General features: G+C 41.6%; 4 protein-coding genes across 6 annotated transcripts; 1 reads left to right on the top strand and 3 right to left on the bottom strand.

Moving 5' to 3' along the window:
- Positions 1–4,191: 4,191 nt before the first annotated feature.
- saysd1 (SAYSVFN motif domain containing 1) lies at positions 4,192–5,914 on the bottom strand. Of its 2 annotated transcripts, XM_063902221.1 has the most exons (3): positions 5,802–5,914; positions 5,357–5,584; positions 4,192–5,031 (listed from the first exon to the last, which is right to left on the bottom strand). In XM_063902221.1, exons 2-3 carry the CDS (start codon positions 5,570–5,572, stop codon positions 4,693–4,695), a joined length of 555 nt encoding a protein of 184 aa, XP_063758291.1. In that variant the 5' UTR covers positions 5,573–5,584; positions 5,802–5,914; the 3' UTR covers positions 4,192–4,692. The 2 variants fall into 2 exon arrangements, with proteins under 2 accessions (XP_063758291.1, XP_063758290.1); XM_063902220.1 differs by lacking the exon at positions 5,802–5,914 and having other exon boundaries at positions 5,357–5,795.
- grcc10 (gene rich cluster, C10 gene) lies at positions 5,840–7,684 on the top strand. 2 transcript variants are annotated; one of them, XM_063902222.1, is made up of 4 exons: positions 5,840–5,929; positions 6,478–6,531; positions 6,866–7,042; positions 7,150–7,684. In XM_063902222.1, exons 2-4 carry the CDS (start codon positions 6,480–6,482, stop codon positions 7,287–7,289), a joined length of 369 nt encoding a protein of 122 aa, XP_063758292.1. In that variant the 5' UTR covers positions 5,840–5,929; positions 6,478–6,479; the 3' UTR covers positions 7,290–7,684. The 2 variants fall into 2 exon arrangements, with proteins under 2 accessions (XP_063758292.1, XP_063758293.1); XM_063902223.1 differs by lacking the exon at positions 5,840–5,929 and adding an exon at positions 5,999–6,069.
- A 42-nt stretch (positions 7,685–7,726) lies between these two features.
- LOC134877212 (cytospin-B-like) lies at positions 7,727–10,070 on the bottom strand. Its single transcript, XM_063902633.1, has 8 exons — positions 10,065–10,070; positions 9,911–9,997; positions 9,688–9,763; positions 9,561–9,597; positions 9,214–9,310; positions 8,980–9,096; positions 8,650–8,709; positions 7,727–8,519 (listed from the first exon to the last, which is right to left on the bottom strand). Exons 1-8 carry the CDS (start codon positions 10,068–10,070, stop codon positions 8,430–8,432), a joined length of 570 nt encoding a protein of 189 aa, XP_063758703.1. The 3' UTR covers positions 7,727–8,429.
- Positions 10,071–10,076: 6 nt separating this feature from the next.
- LOC134877079 (cilia- and flagella-associated protein 58-like) lies at positions 10,077–14,788 on the bottom strand. Its single transcript, XM_063902438.1, has 6 exons — positions 14,746–14,788; positions 14,283–14,363; positions 13,230–13,339; positions 11,312–11,770; positions 10,966–11,039; positions 10,077–10,691 (listed from the first exon to the last, which is right to left on the bottom strand). Exons 3-6 carry the CDS (start codon positions 13,267–13,269, stop codon positions 10,077–10,079), a joined length of 1,188 nt encoding a protein of 395 aa, XP_063758508.1. The 5' UTR covers positions 13,270–13,339; positions 14,283–14,363; positions 14,746–14,788.
- Between the last annotated feature and the right edge of the window lie 332 nt (positions 14,789–15,120).

The following is a 15,120-nucleotide window of genomic DNA, read 5'->3' as shown; positions in this document are numbered from 1 at the left end:
CTCCCCCCAACCCTGTGTTGTGCGAAGAATATACTCTGATGCCCTCAGGGCGGCGCTATTACTCAGCCATGACATAACCCATCAAACTTATTTGCCCATCATTGCAAGAAATAAAGCATATTGGTACTGCTTCCAATCACTCACCAAGCATGCCACATGCAGTATGCAAAAACTGTTTTATTTAAACATTAACTGACTTTAAGCACACTGATTCACACCAAAAGAGCAGGCTGTAAAAAACAAAAATGTAATTAAAACACTTCTTACTGTGCCTTACAAACACAAACAGCAAAGCCTACATATATACAAAAATAAGTTTGTAAAAAAGTACTCTACATGAGTTTTCAATAAGTGGCCTCAAATGCAAAAACAGATTAAGTGAAAGATCCAAAAATCTCTCTCCTCCGATCCTTGCCCTGAATATACTGTTGGGCAATGTCTTTGCTATTAAGTTTGTCCAGCCTCTCTTGGTGGATATGGCACACTGCCATTCCATTCACCCTTTTTTGGGTGGTGGTAGACCGCAACCATGTTTTAAGCCTGCGCAAGCCACTGAAACTCCTCTCTGCCTCAGCAGACGATGCAGGCACAACCATTAACAATCGGACCACTGTCTCAACTTGCGCAAAAAGGGCACGAACTTCAACAGGCATTGCTTTTAGGAGCTGTGCAGCATCTGCAGTGGTTTTGTAATTGTACTTGTTCTTAAACATAGCTAATTGGATTTTCAAATCTTCCCACTGGAGCTCAGGGTATTTCTCTGCATTTCTCTGGGCATCTCTCTCTACATTGCTTGCAGTGGGGGTCAGCAGCAAGGCCTCCAATTCCTTAAGTGCATCTATTCCAGGCTGCATAAACCTGTCGGTAAGTTGTGTGTCTACTTTGTCCAGGACTCGGTAGAACTCCACTCTGTGGAACTCCACAGCAGATGCAGGCCTGTGTGCAGGTGCTGGCCCAGAATACCTCTTAGGGGGCCTTTGTGTGCGAGGTAGAGCAATGGGCTCTAGAGACAGCTTCTCAACCATGTCCTCTGCTTCCTTAAAGACTGCCTCAAAGTGGTCTGACTTTCTTTTGGATCTTAAACTCTCTTGGACAACAGAGACTGCAGAGACCATGCCCTCCACTGTCTGGGTTCTTTTCTGGAGAGATGTATTCAGCAATTCCAGTTCCCTAATCACATCTAAGGCCAGCATGAGCCCCAGTACAACATTGCCTTGTTGCAGCCTAACATGTAGGCCCTCTGCCCGACTTGCAGATTCCGAATTGCTTGCAGACATCTGATCGAGTGATTGCAGCACTGTGCCATATTGCCCGAGAACAGCACGGATAGCAGGTGTGCGTACTGTCCACCTTGTGGGACATAAAGGCCTGATAGACTGCACTGGCCCTTCTCCTTCAGATGCGGCAATGGCTTTGAATTTGTCTTTCAGTTTGCCAGACTGACCACAAAATGTGCCAAGGTCATGGATCCAGTCAAGGGCATTTCTGATGAAAGGGGAGGTTGTGCAAGCTTGCTGTGTGACTAAATTTACACAGTGTGCACCACAATGGATATATGGTGCTAATGGCTGGCTTCTTTGGATGACTGCTTGGGCGCCTGCATATTTGCCAGACATATTTGAAGCACCATCGTATGCCTGACCTCTAAGGCTCGATATTGGCAGATTTAATCTCAACAGCACATCCAAAATGATTTTGGCAAGATTTTCGCCTGTTGTTGAAGTTGTCTCATACAACCCAATGAACTCTTCATGCACCATCAAATCTTTGTCAACATAACGTAGACACAGGGCCTCCTGCTCCACGCCTGAGATATCCCTTGTCCCATCCATTATGATGGCATACTGTAAAACTGGGAGGGACTGTATCTCATGTGCAATTTCCCTGATGATTGATGTACTCATCAAATCTAACATCTCATTTTGGCAATCCCAAGATGTGTGCACTCCCCTCTTTCCAGACAACCATCTTGTAAAAGCTGGATCCCCCTCAGCTTTGTATTTCAGGAGCTGGTTAAAGTTGCCTTCATGATGTTCATGCCCCCTAAAGGCCATCCCCTGCCTTGCCAGGTGCATAACACCCCCTATTATTTTTAACAGGCTTTCTCTGCTTTCTGCCTGTTGCGCACTGACTGCACTGCTCAATTGTGTGGTTATAGGTTTACTTTCATATGCAGCTGTTGTGACAGCCACTTTGTGACCAGCTGATTTTTCGTGGATGGAGAATCTTTCCAGGGCTTTTCTCCAGTTTCTAAAGCCGGAGTTTACAAAAGCTGGGTCTATGCTCTTGGCTTGAGCTGGTTTTGCACTTCTGTAATATTTAGAGCACTGAAAACACAGAACACCATCGATGCCAGGATTGACATGCAGCCAGGGATGCTTTTCATACCATGCTTTCTGGAATGACAGAGTACGGTCCTTCATCACTTGTTTTTTCACAAATTTAGGGTCAGGTTGATTTGGTTTCGTATATGTACTAATCATGTCAACCTCCTCTCCCTTTCCTACATCTGCCTCTGGCCTTGCCATCTCGTCTCCTGTCCATCCTTCTTCTGACCCTCCTCCTCTCTCTCCTTCTTCTGTCCCTCCCTCTTCTCCCTCTCTTCCTTCTGCCTCTTCCAGCTGTAGGCCTAATGCACTACTACTGCTGCTACCCTCCAGTGGTGGATCACTTTCAGTTTCACCTCTCTCACTGCCATCTTCAGGAACTACCTGCAGGCCAGGACCATGATAACATTTTAATATACTATAAACATTATAACTGCTTTAAGGCATTAGCACCATTAACAGTAACTTAACGTGGACATACAAGCTACCACAGAGGCTACCGGTCCCAGACGGCATATCTCTACAAGAGATTGTAAGATTCTATAAGTATGCCAACATAATGTGTTGCTATGGGAGGCAAACTTCCTGTCTGTATAAATGAGTGTGTCAACCAGCATCATAGTAGCCTACAAGCATTTTATTTTCATAAGCTTCAAAATAATAAAATATATGTAATTTTGTGTAGTGCACTTTTGTCTATAATGGTTAGTAATGCCTACAAAGTTCGATTCTGGACAAAAAATAATGTACTGTGTCTGGTAAGATAGCAAGCTAACAGGCTCAGTCATTCAAGTTCAATGGAGGTTCAATGGGGATCTGCTAAACGCCAACACTGATTCACCTTAAATTGAACACATTGCGTCAGTCTAAATGATTGAATATTACCATGTCCATTTCAGTTAATATCTGTCATGATATCTGACTGAGTGTTAGTAATTAAAATTACTGTTTATAGTTTAAAATGATCACGTTAGCGCCACTACAGTGGCATTTGTCTAGCTCTAAAGTTCGTTTTTCTCATGATTCAACCTGTAACAACTTAGGCTAAGCCTACACCATTAGATACACCATCACAGATTCAAGTACACATTTCCAAAAGACCCCCAACAACTCCAGAAAGTTGCAATGGCCGATTAAACTGATAATAAATAAATAAATAAATGCATAAAGGTTGATTCCCTCCCCTTGTGAAATTGGCACTTCTCTTCCTCTACGTTCTCACTGTCTGTCTCTAGGCCTACTCCATACAGTTTTTCTTAAACGGCGACATTACTCCGAACAGACAACCAAAAAAATGCAAGGTGATATGATACCGTAATGCACAGTTTACTTACAGTTGATGCTTTTAAAAAAAACGATGCAATAGTTTTCTGCTTCTTAGGTTTGGCTGGCCTCATCCTACATGTGTTATGGGGTCCTGAATTAGGAGGTGTCTCACTGATGCCTGTCATACTCGTTCTGGGTAACCATGGAAACCAGGCGTGAGACAACGCCAGAAAGATAACTTTTAGAATCTCTGAAAACGAAGATCCGTCTTTGATCTGACTGTTTTATGTGAGTTGTTGCAAAGCAGTAAATTAGTCTTTTGATTGTCTGAGAGGTTCGCCTTATGCAAAGACAGAAAGCTGATTTTTTTTTCCAAATAAAAGTGAGGGGGACGGATTGAAGGTCGTTCGAATCTGTGTACGTCAGAACCCCCACGACGTACACGCTATCTGCGCCCCTGCTTTTCGACCGCATAACAAATGACTAGTTTTGTTAATAACTTTCCATTTCGAGATTTGAAGGAACATTTCTGAATCCGTCATAAAATATATTTTATGTTCATACCATTTTGTTGAAAAAAATAAACAAAACAGTAACAAACATTTTTTTGAAACAAGTTTAATGTGGTGTTTATAATTTCTGTAATTTAAGGCATAGAGAGAACAGATGCAATATATTACACTGATATATTACATTTCTTTATTAAACTTTAAAATCTTTTTATTCAAAGCAAACTATTTTCGAATTTAAATGAGAAGGAGCTCGCCCTTTCTCAATGTAACCCAGAATCTTTGAATACCAACCTTTCTACAAAACCCATATTTATGAATACAGGAAATGGTGGTAAATAAAGGATTTTCAAAGAATGTCACCCATTTATTGTACACTATAGCAATTTTAGCAAATCCACCTCCCACAATCAAGTTGATTAAACTGCTTCAAAGAACAGAAACAGGAATAAGACTGTAAGTAGACTGACCTTAATTTCATGCGTTATTCAGAAATAGTACGTTGAAGTCATTATTCCTGCATACAATCTATTTTCCTGAATACAAATGACCTTTTTAAATGGACAAAAACTTATGATTATTTGAAATATTCAATATACAAGTGCTGCTCTGTTAGTCAGAGGGCGGTAACCCATCTCCCCCTCCAGCTGCTCTGCAGTGAGTGTGCCCAGCAGAGGTTGACAGTCTGGATTGAAGACAGAGTAAGCGCTCAGCTCTCCAGGCTCGCGGGCAGCAGGGCTTCTGAGACCCTCATAGAGCCAGTAGAAGAGCGAAATGACGAAGAAAGGCAGGCCAAACTCCAGTTCAGCAAACAGGCCGAGAAGCACCAGCCACAGGAGTATTTTAAGCAAAGTAAGGTTTGTCAAGACAAGTTGTCTCGAAGTCAGCCATCTTCCAAAAGCGCTGTCCAGAAGCCAATCACTATGATCCTGCAGAGAAGAAAGAACAGGGTCAACTTAAAAAGAATCTTTATCACCACATCTGGAGATACATTTATTTGGCTGTACATGAAAAGGAAAAAAAAATCAGGATGTCATACAATTGTAGTGAAATAAAAAGTAAATGTTCTCCCTGTACAGAAGTTAAATGTATCTTAAATTGGAAAACTCAATATTAAAAACACAACACAAGACCATCGACTTGAGTAAATGCACTTACTACTGGAATTTAACAGACAGTTAATTTACATCATCAGCCGATTCTTAGTTAGAACAGAAATCCAACCGCATTATTATAAACACAGTAATGTCTCACCTTTTTTGGAGAGCTCTGAGTTGAGGCTCTGATGTTTTCTACCTCTTCTGTGTGTTGACTGTCAGTGGTTGAATCGGTCTGATCAGCTGTGTCTGCCTCTGTCGGATCTCTGCTCTTCATAACGGCACTCTCCCCCTTTTTCACAATATCTTCATCCTTTTTTAACGTATGTTCAGCCTGTCGTCTGGCTCTGAAATCTGCCAGCTTCTGCTCCATCGATGACGCCAGCTGCTTTACACGGACGTTATAACACAAATTAGGTGTACGTGGCAAAAGAGGCTCTAATAAAACTCATACAAAACTCCACTGGTAATCAGCGTTGATTCAATAAAGCTTTACACGATGTCAAATACAATAACTTGACTGACATTCACTTTAACTTCTACTTTAACAACATTTTGGAGAGATGTCATCATGCTACTAGCTTAGCGAAACGTTTGTTTACCTTTTACATCCGGGTTTGTCTGAAAGAAGGACGTACTGTCGTAAAGAAAGCTTTCAAATGTCGTAAAAAGTGTCATTTTCCAGCTAGATTTCCCAGGTCTGCTACTAGCTACATTTCCATTATCAGTGGTGAGTCTTTAAACCTTTGCTCTTTATATTCAGTGGTTAATCTTGTCGTGAAAAACGTTACATGTGTTTTTAGGCTGTTGGTAACCGTCGTTGAGCCAACATTAATTTACGTTACAGTCAAAGCTATCCATAGAGAGAAGGTAAACAGTGGATGTTCCACCGTCCAAACCAAACTTAAGATATAACTATATAACAAACATAACATAGCTTTACTTCTTGCATTTAAGTTTAGGAGCATTATGCCAAAACATGTCTAACAACACACTGTCTTGTATTACAAACGGAATATAGATATTTCATTAAAGTCATTTCATAGAGAGAAAAGCAGCAAAAATCATTTCAGTGGAAGAGCAAAAACCTTATCATATTTGTCTGGTTCATTTGCAACTTAACGAAATGATCAAAACGTTGTATATTAATTGTGTCTGTCAGGTTCTACAACTATGGTTCACTTGATTAAGTATTACATTTTTTATTTTGTCTTTTTTGAAGCCATGTAGATTCCTTTTTTCTTTCCTAAGCATACGCACGTTGTTTTTTCTCTACAGAAATGGCCTCAGCTCCAGCACAGCAGCCCACCCTCACTGTTGAGCAGACCAGAGGTGAGTTACTTTCTATAATCTGTTTAATGTATATGTTCTAGCTCATATGTATCCTCATTGGGGAAAGACTTCCAGCAGGTTAAACCGATGTTAGTTAAAAACAAGCTGTGAACGCTGCAGTGCAACGTTTCTTCATCAGTGAATAAATGCTACAAGTCAAGACTTAGGCTGATCTATTTAATCCCATATCCCATTATTGCAGACTTTGTGTTTTCAGCTAATTCAATGTATATTGTTATACTGTTATCCTCACAGGAAGTTTGCGTTGGCCACACTTGATGTAGACCGACATTATGCATGTTTATCACATTAATCAATGTCTTCTCTTACACAGTGGTACTGAGTGAAGTGATCCAGGCCTTCTCGGTGCCAGAGAACGCTGCGAGGATGGAGGAAGCTCGAGAAAGTGCCTGCAACGACATGGGCAAGATGCTGCAGCTGGTGCTCCCTGTGTCCACCCAGATCCAACAAGAAGTCATCAAGGCATACGGCTTCAACAACGAAGGAGAGGGTGAGCAAGAGGCAGCTCTTTCATAAACATAAAAAGGTAGAAGAAACTCTAATACTCTTTAGACGACACATTATTTCACCTTGTTGTCGGCTCTGCTTCACTTTCAGGTGTCTTAAAGTTTGCCCGATTGGTGAAGATGTATGAAACCCAGGACCCTGAGATTGCAGCCATGTCCGTTAAACTGAAGTCTCTACTCCTGCCTCCGCTGTCAACACCACCTATAGGAGGCGCCATTCCATCCTCATAAAACTTTTATACATTCATTTGACAAATGCAAGGTTATTTTCATCAAATGCTTTGGATCAACACAGTAAATGTAGTTCAAAATCTTGTCCATCATCTACTTCAGAAATAATGGAACGATTAGCTTCAACTCAATACACTAACATGTTTTAATAGATGGAACATTTCGCTCCATTATGATTTCATTTAAAAACATCCTTGCAAAACCTTTTTAAATTATTGCTTTTTAAATGTTTCAATATTTATTTGTTACATTATGAGTATTTCCTTATGCCACCTAACCTTAAAAAATGTTTCCATTAATGCCACTTTTGTATATGATTTTAGTACCATTTTTATATGCTGTCAGGAATATCGAATGTCATTATTTTTGTTGTATATTAAAGTCTTTTCTGTGAATCTCTTTGTGGTTTTATTAAGAGAAAATATGTTGGGACAAAACAGCTTCTACATACATAACTTTATTATTGCATTAAGGCTTTGGCAACAACATCTTCATATGTTTACCGTGTTTTCTAAAAATACTGAAGCGCTTACACACATTTACATATTTACAAGTTAACTTTCCCATTGACGATTATTGGAGATTTTAAGGTTAAAACATCACTATTCCAACATTTAAAATCTTGTGTCTGCATCCTTCCTTCTTTGGGTGTGGGTGCATGCAGACATGATCAGTGGGAGAGGTTCATGATTAAAAACAATAACTATAAATAAGAGTAAAAAGTGCCCCACATTCAAAAATCACCCACTTAAAATAAAAGTAAACATTAGTAATTAAGTGCTCTTTTTTTTTCCAGTGCAAAACCAGCACCCAACGTGAAAGTAATTGATGAGGTGTTCGTGTTCCTGTACTCACTTTAAATCTGACAAATCGTTTAGTGTCTTGTGCATCACCCTACTGCTATTTGGATTGGAATAGATCAGTAAAAAAATAAAAAACACACCCAAGGTTCAGTTTCTGGGATGAACATTATATTGGTACATAAAATCCCACCGTAAAGTCTTAATATTGCTGACATGTTTTCTGATCCAGGCTGTTCAGAGTTCATTATGAGCAGATTGTGATGAGCAGCGTTTCTGTCCTTCAGTCACAATCATGGAAAAGGAGCAGGAGGAAGAACAAGAGGAGAGAAGTTTGACTTCACATCTCAAAGTGCCGGAAAATGCTTTCCACATAACCCAGGACCCTCTGCCAGTCCGGCCCGTCGGCCTTCAGCATCTCCTCCACGCTCTGTCAAACATTACCATGTAGAGATTACAAGACAAATGGACAGAGCTAGTTGAAGTTGCATAATTTGTAACTTCCCAAATGTTTTGTAGAAACCAGAAGCATCAGAAGTGTATCGTGTCAAATGTCTCACCAGTGTGGCTGTGATTCCCAAACTCTCTCCTGTCTTAAAAGCAAGGTCCAGATTCTCCTTCTGTAAAACACATTTGAATCAGAAGCAGCTTCTACAGCTTTGGATGCATATTTTACAGACATGCCTCCAAGACATGGATTCTTATAAAAGCTTTTTTACATGCATCATTTATAACAAAAAGTGAGTACAAATGATATTCTTTCAGGGTTTATGGTCCCTTGAGTGACTTCCCTAACTGCCTTTTTGATAGCTACTAAACTTCTCTGCCTCTGTAAAGGCTTTCGACTGATGTGCTTGAGTCAATTTAAGAATGAACAGCGACAGTATTACCTTGTGTGCTGGGTCGAGGGTGTCGTACGGGATGCAGGTCGGTGAATATGTGTGGTAAATGGCGCAGAAGGCCAGGCCGTCCTCCCAGCTGCTGCTGAAGTTTGTGATCTCAATATTCTGCCACAAAACATACTTCATGAAGACAAAATATAACTTGTAAACATGCATTTTTGTTGCCCATCCTGAATTCCTCTTAAACTTTACTGACTGTGAGGACTTATGCTCCTCTCTAACCTTATAACCTTGGGTACGACTCTGGCACCAGCGAAGCAGGGAGTTTCTCCTCGAGCCGCCATGACGCCGCAGCAGAGCACTGAAACCATCCTGAGGTCTGAGAACACAAGAAACATGTTTAACAGAACTTTAACTGAACTTCACATATTGATTACAAAAAGAGCACTAGAGACAGTAATGCAATTTGAAGTAAAAGGAACAAATAATGACATTGTGAATGGATTCGACTTCATAGTTGCTTTCACTCACTCTTGCTTAACATTTATCAGCCTATCCATCACTTGTACCCACAGACCTTGGTGTTGATGTCAGTATCACAAGAAAAAAAGGGCCTAATATTAACTTACTTGACATAATCCGTGCTTTGGTCCTCGTCCTGTTTGCCTGCAACATTCAAATGCATCAACAGTCATACACTTACTAGACTTTATAAAATAACATAAAGGTGGTTCAGTGCTGAAGTTTAAAGCTCACCTGTATAAAAGCTGGACCAGCTGTCCTGCCGCTGCAATACACGGTCGGTTCTTCTCAGCTTTGGTGGCTCCTCTTTCTGGAAAAGTTTAGAGACTGATTCTACAAACGTGATTTAACAATAATATCTGTTTTTCACAACCCTCTCACTCAAAAATCCCTCCTTACAATCATTATATTTTAGGAGAAATAACATCTTCAAATCATCGTCTTGTTGTACATGTACCTTGCATAGCGGCAGTGTTGTGCTTGTGTTTTTTGAGGTCCCATTTTCACTGGAGGGGTCAGTGGGGAGAGGGAGACGAGAAGACTCCTACAAGACATTTTTTTGCATGTTTTATAATAAGAGCAGCTTTTAATGAGAGGAATGTGTTGCTAGCAATCATGTAGACTCACCAAGATCTTTCAGACAGCATCACAATCCTCCTTGGATCTCGCACATCTTTCTTCTTCTCCAGCACAGCCAGACTGCGAAGGTATCCCTCCGCCACCCCTTTCCCCCTCGGCTGTGTGCTGCCTGATCTATTAGTGTCCTCAGGGTCAGGACCCACACCTTGATCCTCCCTTTGTTGATTTGTATTATTTGGCTCCTTTTGCTTTTCAACATTTTTTGCCTCAGTGTCGGCTTCAACTTCCCTGGGTTTCTCCAAAACAACTTTCTGTGTTTCCTCCCTCTGCCCCACCTCAGAGTCTTGTTTGTCACAATTTGTCATGTCTTTCTCCCTGCATGCCTTCCACAGAGCGTCCAGCTCGGCTCGCTCCTGCTGCTGCTGCAGGGACACTTCACTCAGTTTGCTGCAGACATCTTTGTGCTCCGCCTTCAGACTCTCCAGCTCTGTGTCTTTCTCCTGCTGTCTGCTGAGGGCCTGAGCCAGCTGCTGCTCCACGGCTCTGTGGCTCTCCTGCATCACACTGAGGGCCTGCTCTGACTCCACCCGCAGCCGGTCGGCCACAGACACCGCAACCTGCAGGTCACACTGGAACTGATGCCACTCCAACCTCTCCGTCTGTCATGGTGTAAAAAAACACAGAGGAGCATGTGAAAAAGAAAGATGTATTTATTCCGACTCTAAAGCAAGCCATTGATGTGACTTGTTCTGCTAAGCTTGGCTATTCGACTAAAATGCAGAAGAAAAACAAAATAAATAGAATTTTCTTCAGATTTTTCTTCTTTTTTCCAACACAAGACCCTTTACATTGTCAGGTAAATTCTAAAAAAAAGAGCAAATACATTTTTCAGGCAAGTGTAAGGGAGCTATAGGACCTGCAGCTCCAACTCACCCTGAGTGTCTCCCTCAGTTGGTCCACCTCCTCCACCAGCTCATCTCTCTCCATTATCAAGCGCCTGAGCAGCTCTGATAAACAAGTTGAAAGAAAAAGAAAATTGATTTAAAAGTCTAACAACTGTGATCAGAATAGAGCATTAATTAAATATTTCACATTACCCGCCTTAAGCTAGCGCAGGGGTGCTAATCGTCACTGCGATTAAATCGAAATGGAACAAAAAAGTAAGGTTTTTAGCAAAAATGAGTTTTCTCCATTTTTTTATTCCTTGTTCACTGAAGGGGAATGAAAGATAAATCCATCAGTCTTTAAGAAAAAAAAACAGTGAAGTTAGAGTCCCTACCTACTGCTCCTGTGGTGACATCAGTGTTGTGGGTCAGGCCTAGTGAGGCCCTGTAGTGCTCCATCAGACTGAATAACACCAGCGTCATCTCCTCCCCGGCTCTGTCTGCTGCAGCTTGCGGCTCCAGTCCACTGTCCCCGTCCTGCCAGCTGTGCTCTGTAGGCGATCCTCTGGACGGAGGCAGCGACGTCAGGCTGCCCGTTGCCCTCCCATGCTGCCTTACTGCTGCATCGCTCACTTTTGTCTCTGAGCTGACGCTGTCCACGCTGATCACAGCCCACTCTGAGGGAGCGGACAGTTTCTGGGTCCATTCTGCGAGTGGAGAGCTGGTGGAGGGGGGGCTGCTGCCGACTGGTGATGGAGTCTTACTGGAGGAGGCTGCAGAGGACAAGGCCATGGCAGCCAGATCTGCCTCTGAGGGTGTGGTGGGAGGCGTCTGGAAGAAATCTAAAGGAGAACCTGAGAGGGGGAAGTAAAAGTAAAATAACATCAGAGAAATACGACTCCTGAGCCTGAAAATCATCTATTATAGGAAAGACGTGCTCTCCTTTACTCGATGCAGATGAAAGCACTGCTCCCTTATTTACTGGCCAGGCTTACTGATGCAGCAAAAAGCCTCTGCTGCCAATGTCTTGGCAGGCGAAACACTCACACGGTTTTCCCCCGTGTGGCAAGATCCAGGATGAGGAGAGGCGATTTTGCCCTGATCTACTATCCAACAGCTGCTCTTACTGCCACCAGGAGGCGATTACATCCATCATTAGTGCTGCCTGTAGTCTGGATTAACCATGCACCTCTGAATAAAGAGTTTAGAGTGATTGTTTGGCAGTTTGCCTTGTATCCTGAAAACTAACTTTCACTATAAAGGCTTGTGATTTCTGCATGATGCTTTTATGTTCTGCACACAGAATTTGGCAGGTTTACAGAAATCTACACTTCCTTTGCCTCAGATTTTTTTATGGCTTCCCCTCCTTGTCCTTGTGTTGTGCTTCAGGATTCTGCCGACTCATCATTTCTCTGGCAGCAGTATGATGTAGTCTGCTCAGCTACAGTAGTGGAGCTATTTTCATCCTCTACCCTGAGCCTACTTCCTGCATAGAGAAAACAGGGAGCAGCATATTAAACAGCTGTGAACGGTTATTAAAATGAGCGAGCGGCAGGCTGAAGGTCTTCAGTTAGAAACACGAAGGTTGCATGGGGAATTATCACACTTTAGCAGAGCTGCACTCTGATGCTTTGAACTGAAGGACACTGAATGCACCATTCAACTTTTATCGTCTCCTCTGAGATACAGTTTGTAGTTCAAAGTTTGGATTCATCACTGTCTGTGTTTCAGAGATGATCCTGTGATCATACAGTCTCTGACACCAGAATGAATGTTAGAAAAACAGGGTACATCTATAGAGCGGGAATGTGATGCTCATGTAACAGCAGACACTGTTTAATGTAACCTTAGACATGGAATAGTTTGCACACATTAAATCTTGACTTTCTTTAATCAAAACGTTCTTCTTCCTAGTTTGTGCTCTGCAACAGCACTAAGTCAGTGTGCTTTGGGCAAACAAAAGATATAATGAATGGTATGTACCTTTTCTGGAAATGATGGCGACCTCAGGTAAACAAAAGTGAGTAGTGTGATATTTCATGGTGTGTTAAAGCCAGGAATATCTGCTGCTTCGACTACAAATTAACAATAGCATCATGACATTCTCACTTTCTCTATTAGTTCTGTTTTACAGCAGTCTAAAATGAGTCTGTCTTACAGTGAAATGACTGGAAGAAAAGTAATTTCAAGCATGTTGAGACAAAACTGACCATGAGCAACCTAAAATCAGAGATGGTCTGAAATCGATTAGAAAAGAGTAAATACAGAAATATTATAAATACAAATCTGCCTTTTTTCTTTGTTGTGAGGTACCTGTGCTGCCATTACTTTCTCTGCCAGTCTGGTTTCCCATGATCCAGCAGGGATGGGTCTCTGGATGTTGCCCTTCACTGCGTCCTCTGCTCTGTGAGGCGCACTGCTGTCTACACAGGAGGAGATACATGTGCGTATGACTCACTGCTGAACTCTGATCAACAGAACAAAATGAGTGCAAAAATCAGCCTTACAGATAACTTTACTTAAATAAAATGAATACTGATGGCTTTATGACAATACATAAGTTACTGTATACCATGCAGTCAGATTTGTGGACCTTTTTACAACAGCTGTCAAGGCTTATTCCAGAATTTAATAGCTTCTGGTTAAACAGTTTTTACATTTAAATGTGACATCAATATATATATTGTTAAACAAAGGGCCAGAGATGTGCTATATTTATAACATTCGTTCTATAAACGTATACACAGGCTCCACTGCAGTGCTATGGAGTTCTATCATGAATAACACATGTCCAATTCTCTACGAATAATCTACCAAACTCCATCAGATAACTCAACGATTTAAGGTTGCAGTGGTTATTGAGAAAAGACACATGCATTAAACGTCATAAGGAACCTAAGTATGATGTTGTAAGTATCCCCAGGGGAGTCCGGCGTGTACATCATTTCACATGAAGCATTACATTTAGAAATAATTGCATGTTCCTCAAACCAGCCGCACAGCAGACTACTGGCCTCTGCAGATCGTATTAGGGAGTATTGAGGTAGCAGGAGAATGAACTCTTAAACCAAAAGTATCATCGAAAATGTTGCTGCTGAATTTATTGTGTGCCGTATTAACAATACATTTGTTCTATTGTGTAAAATGTCTTGAAAATGTGCTGTGCAACATATGGACGGTTCAAAGCAGCCTCGCGATATAAAACCACCCGGTTCGTGGATGAAGTTTGGAGTGACACTAATAAAAAAACCTATTGCGTGTCTGATCGAGGGATTTTATTTTGTTAAACTATTTTTGCTATGACAAGCATTGCATCCAACCAACGACATTGCAAACACCAGTCCCCTCCAGTTTCATTCATCCTACCTGCTCAGCCTGCCAGCTGGACGTCTTCCAGTTTGGTCCCCGGCTGTCCGGAGGGATCCTTCTCCGGCTGTCTCGACCTCCCTGTGGGCGCCCCAAAAAAATATCACAGGAGGACACTGTTCAAGTTTCTGACAATCATGTCTTCCTGTCAGAAACGCCTCACAGATATAGAAAAAACAGCCAACATCTATAAATGTAGTCTCGTACTCAATAACTCAGCTTCTCCTTTAAATCCAATGCGACAAAAAGAGAAGGAGGCAGAAACAAACTGGTTGCGCAGCAGCTGCACGTTGCATCGACGACACGAGTGTTGGCATCATTAAAAGCAAGTGTTTGTTTTATCACCGATTCAAAAAACGAATTAATGTGAGGTTTATTGAATAAAATGACGCGCTGCTGAGGAATGGAGAGGAGGGAGAGGAGGCAGCGAGAGAAAGCAGTCCCACCAGCTGGAGCTAATTACCTTGAGATGCAGGTGTGGTAACAGGTTGAGCGTCATACGGTCTGGAGGTGTGTTACGTCTCATAGGAGCTATCCTTGCAGCAATAGGTGAAAGTTAAACAGATACAATCTTTCCCATGGCTACATTTTAAAAATGTTTTGTTTAATTCAACCCATCATAGCAGTCAAGTCAGTAGAACTCACAAGCTCACAAGTTCAACCGCTGAGTCATCCAAAGAAGACAATGAGTAGGGAGGAATACTGTACTCGTATAGTGTTAACTGTAGAGTACTGTATGTTGCTAAGGAAGCAGAAAATAACAATAATAATAACAATAATAATTAAATATAAGGTCTCGGTTATATAATACTCTGACTAATAGAATTGCAATACACAA

Source organism: Eleginops maclovinus, chromosome 15, assembly GCF_036324505.1.
Source record: "Eleginops maclovinus isolate JMC-PN-2008 ecotype Puerto Natales chromosome 15, JC_Emac_rtc_rv5, whole genome shotgun sequence".
Taxonomy (NCBI): domain Eukaryota; kingdom Metazoa; phylum Chordata; class Actinopteri; order Perciformes; family Eleginopidae; genus Eleginops; species Eleginops maclovinus.
The sequence above is the reverse complement of the archived record's forward strand: the minus strand, read 5'-3'. Positions and strand labels throughout refer to the sequence as shown.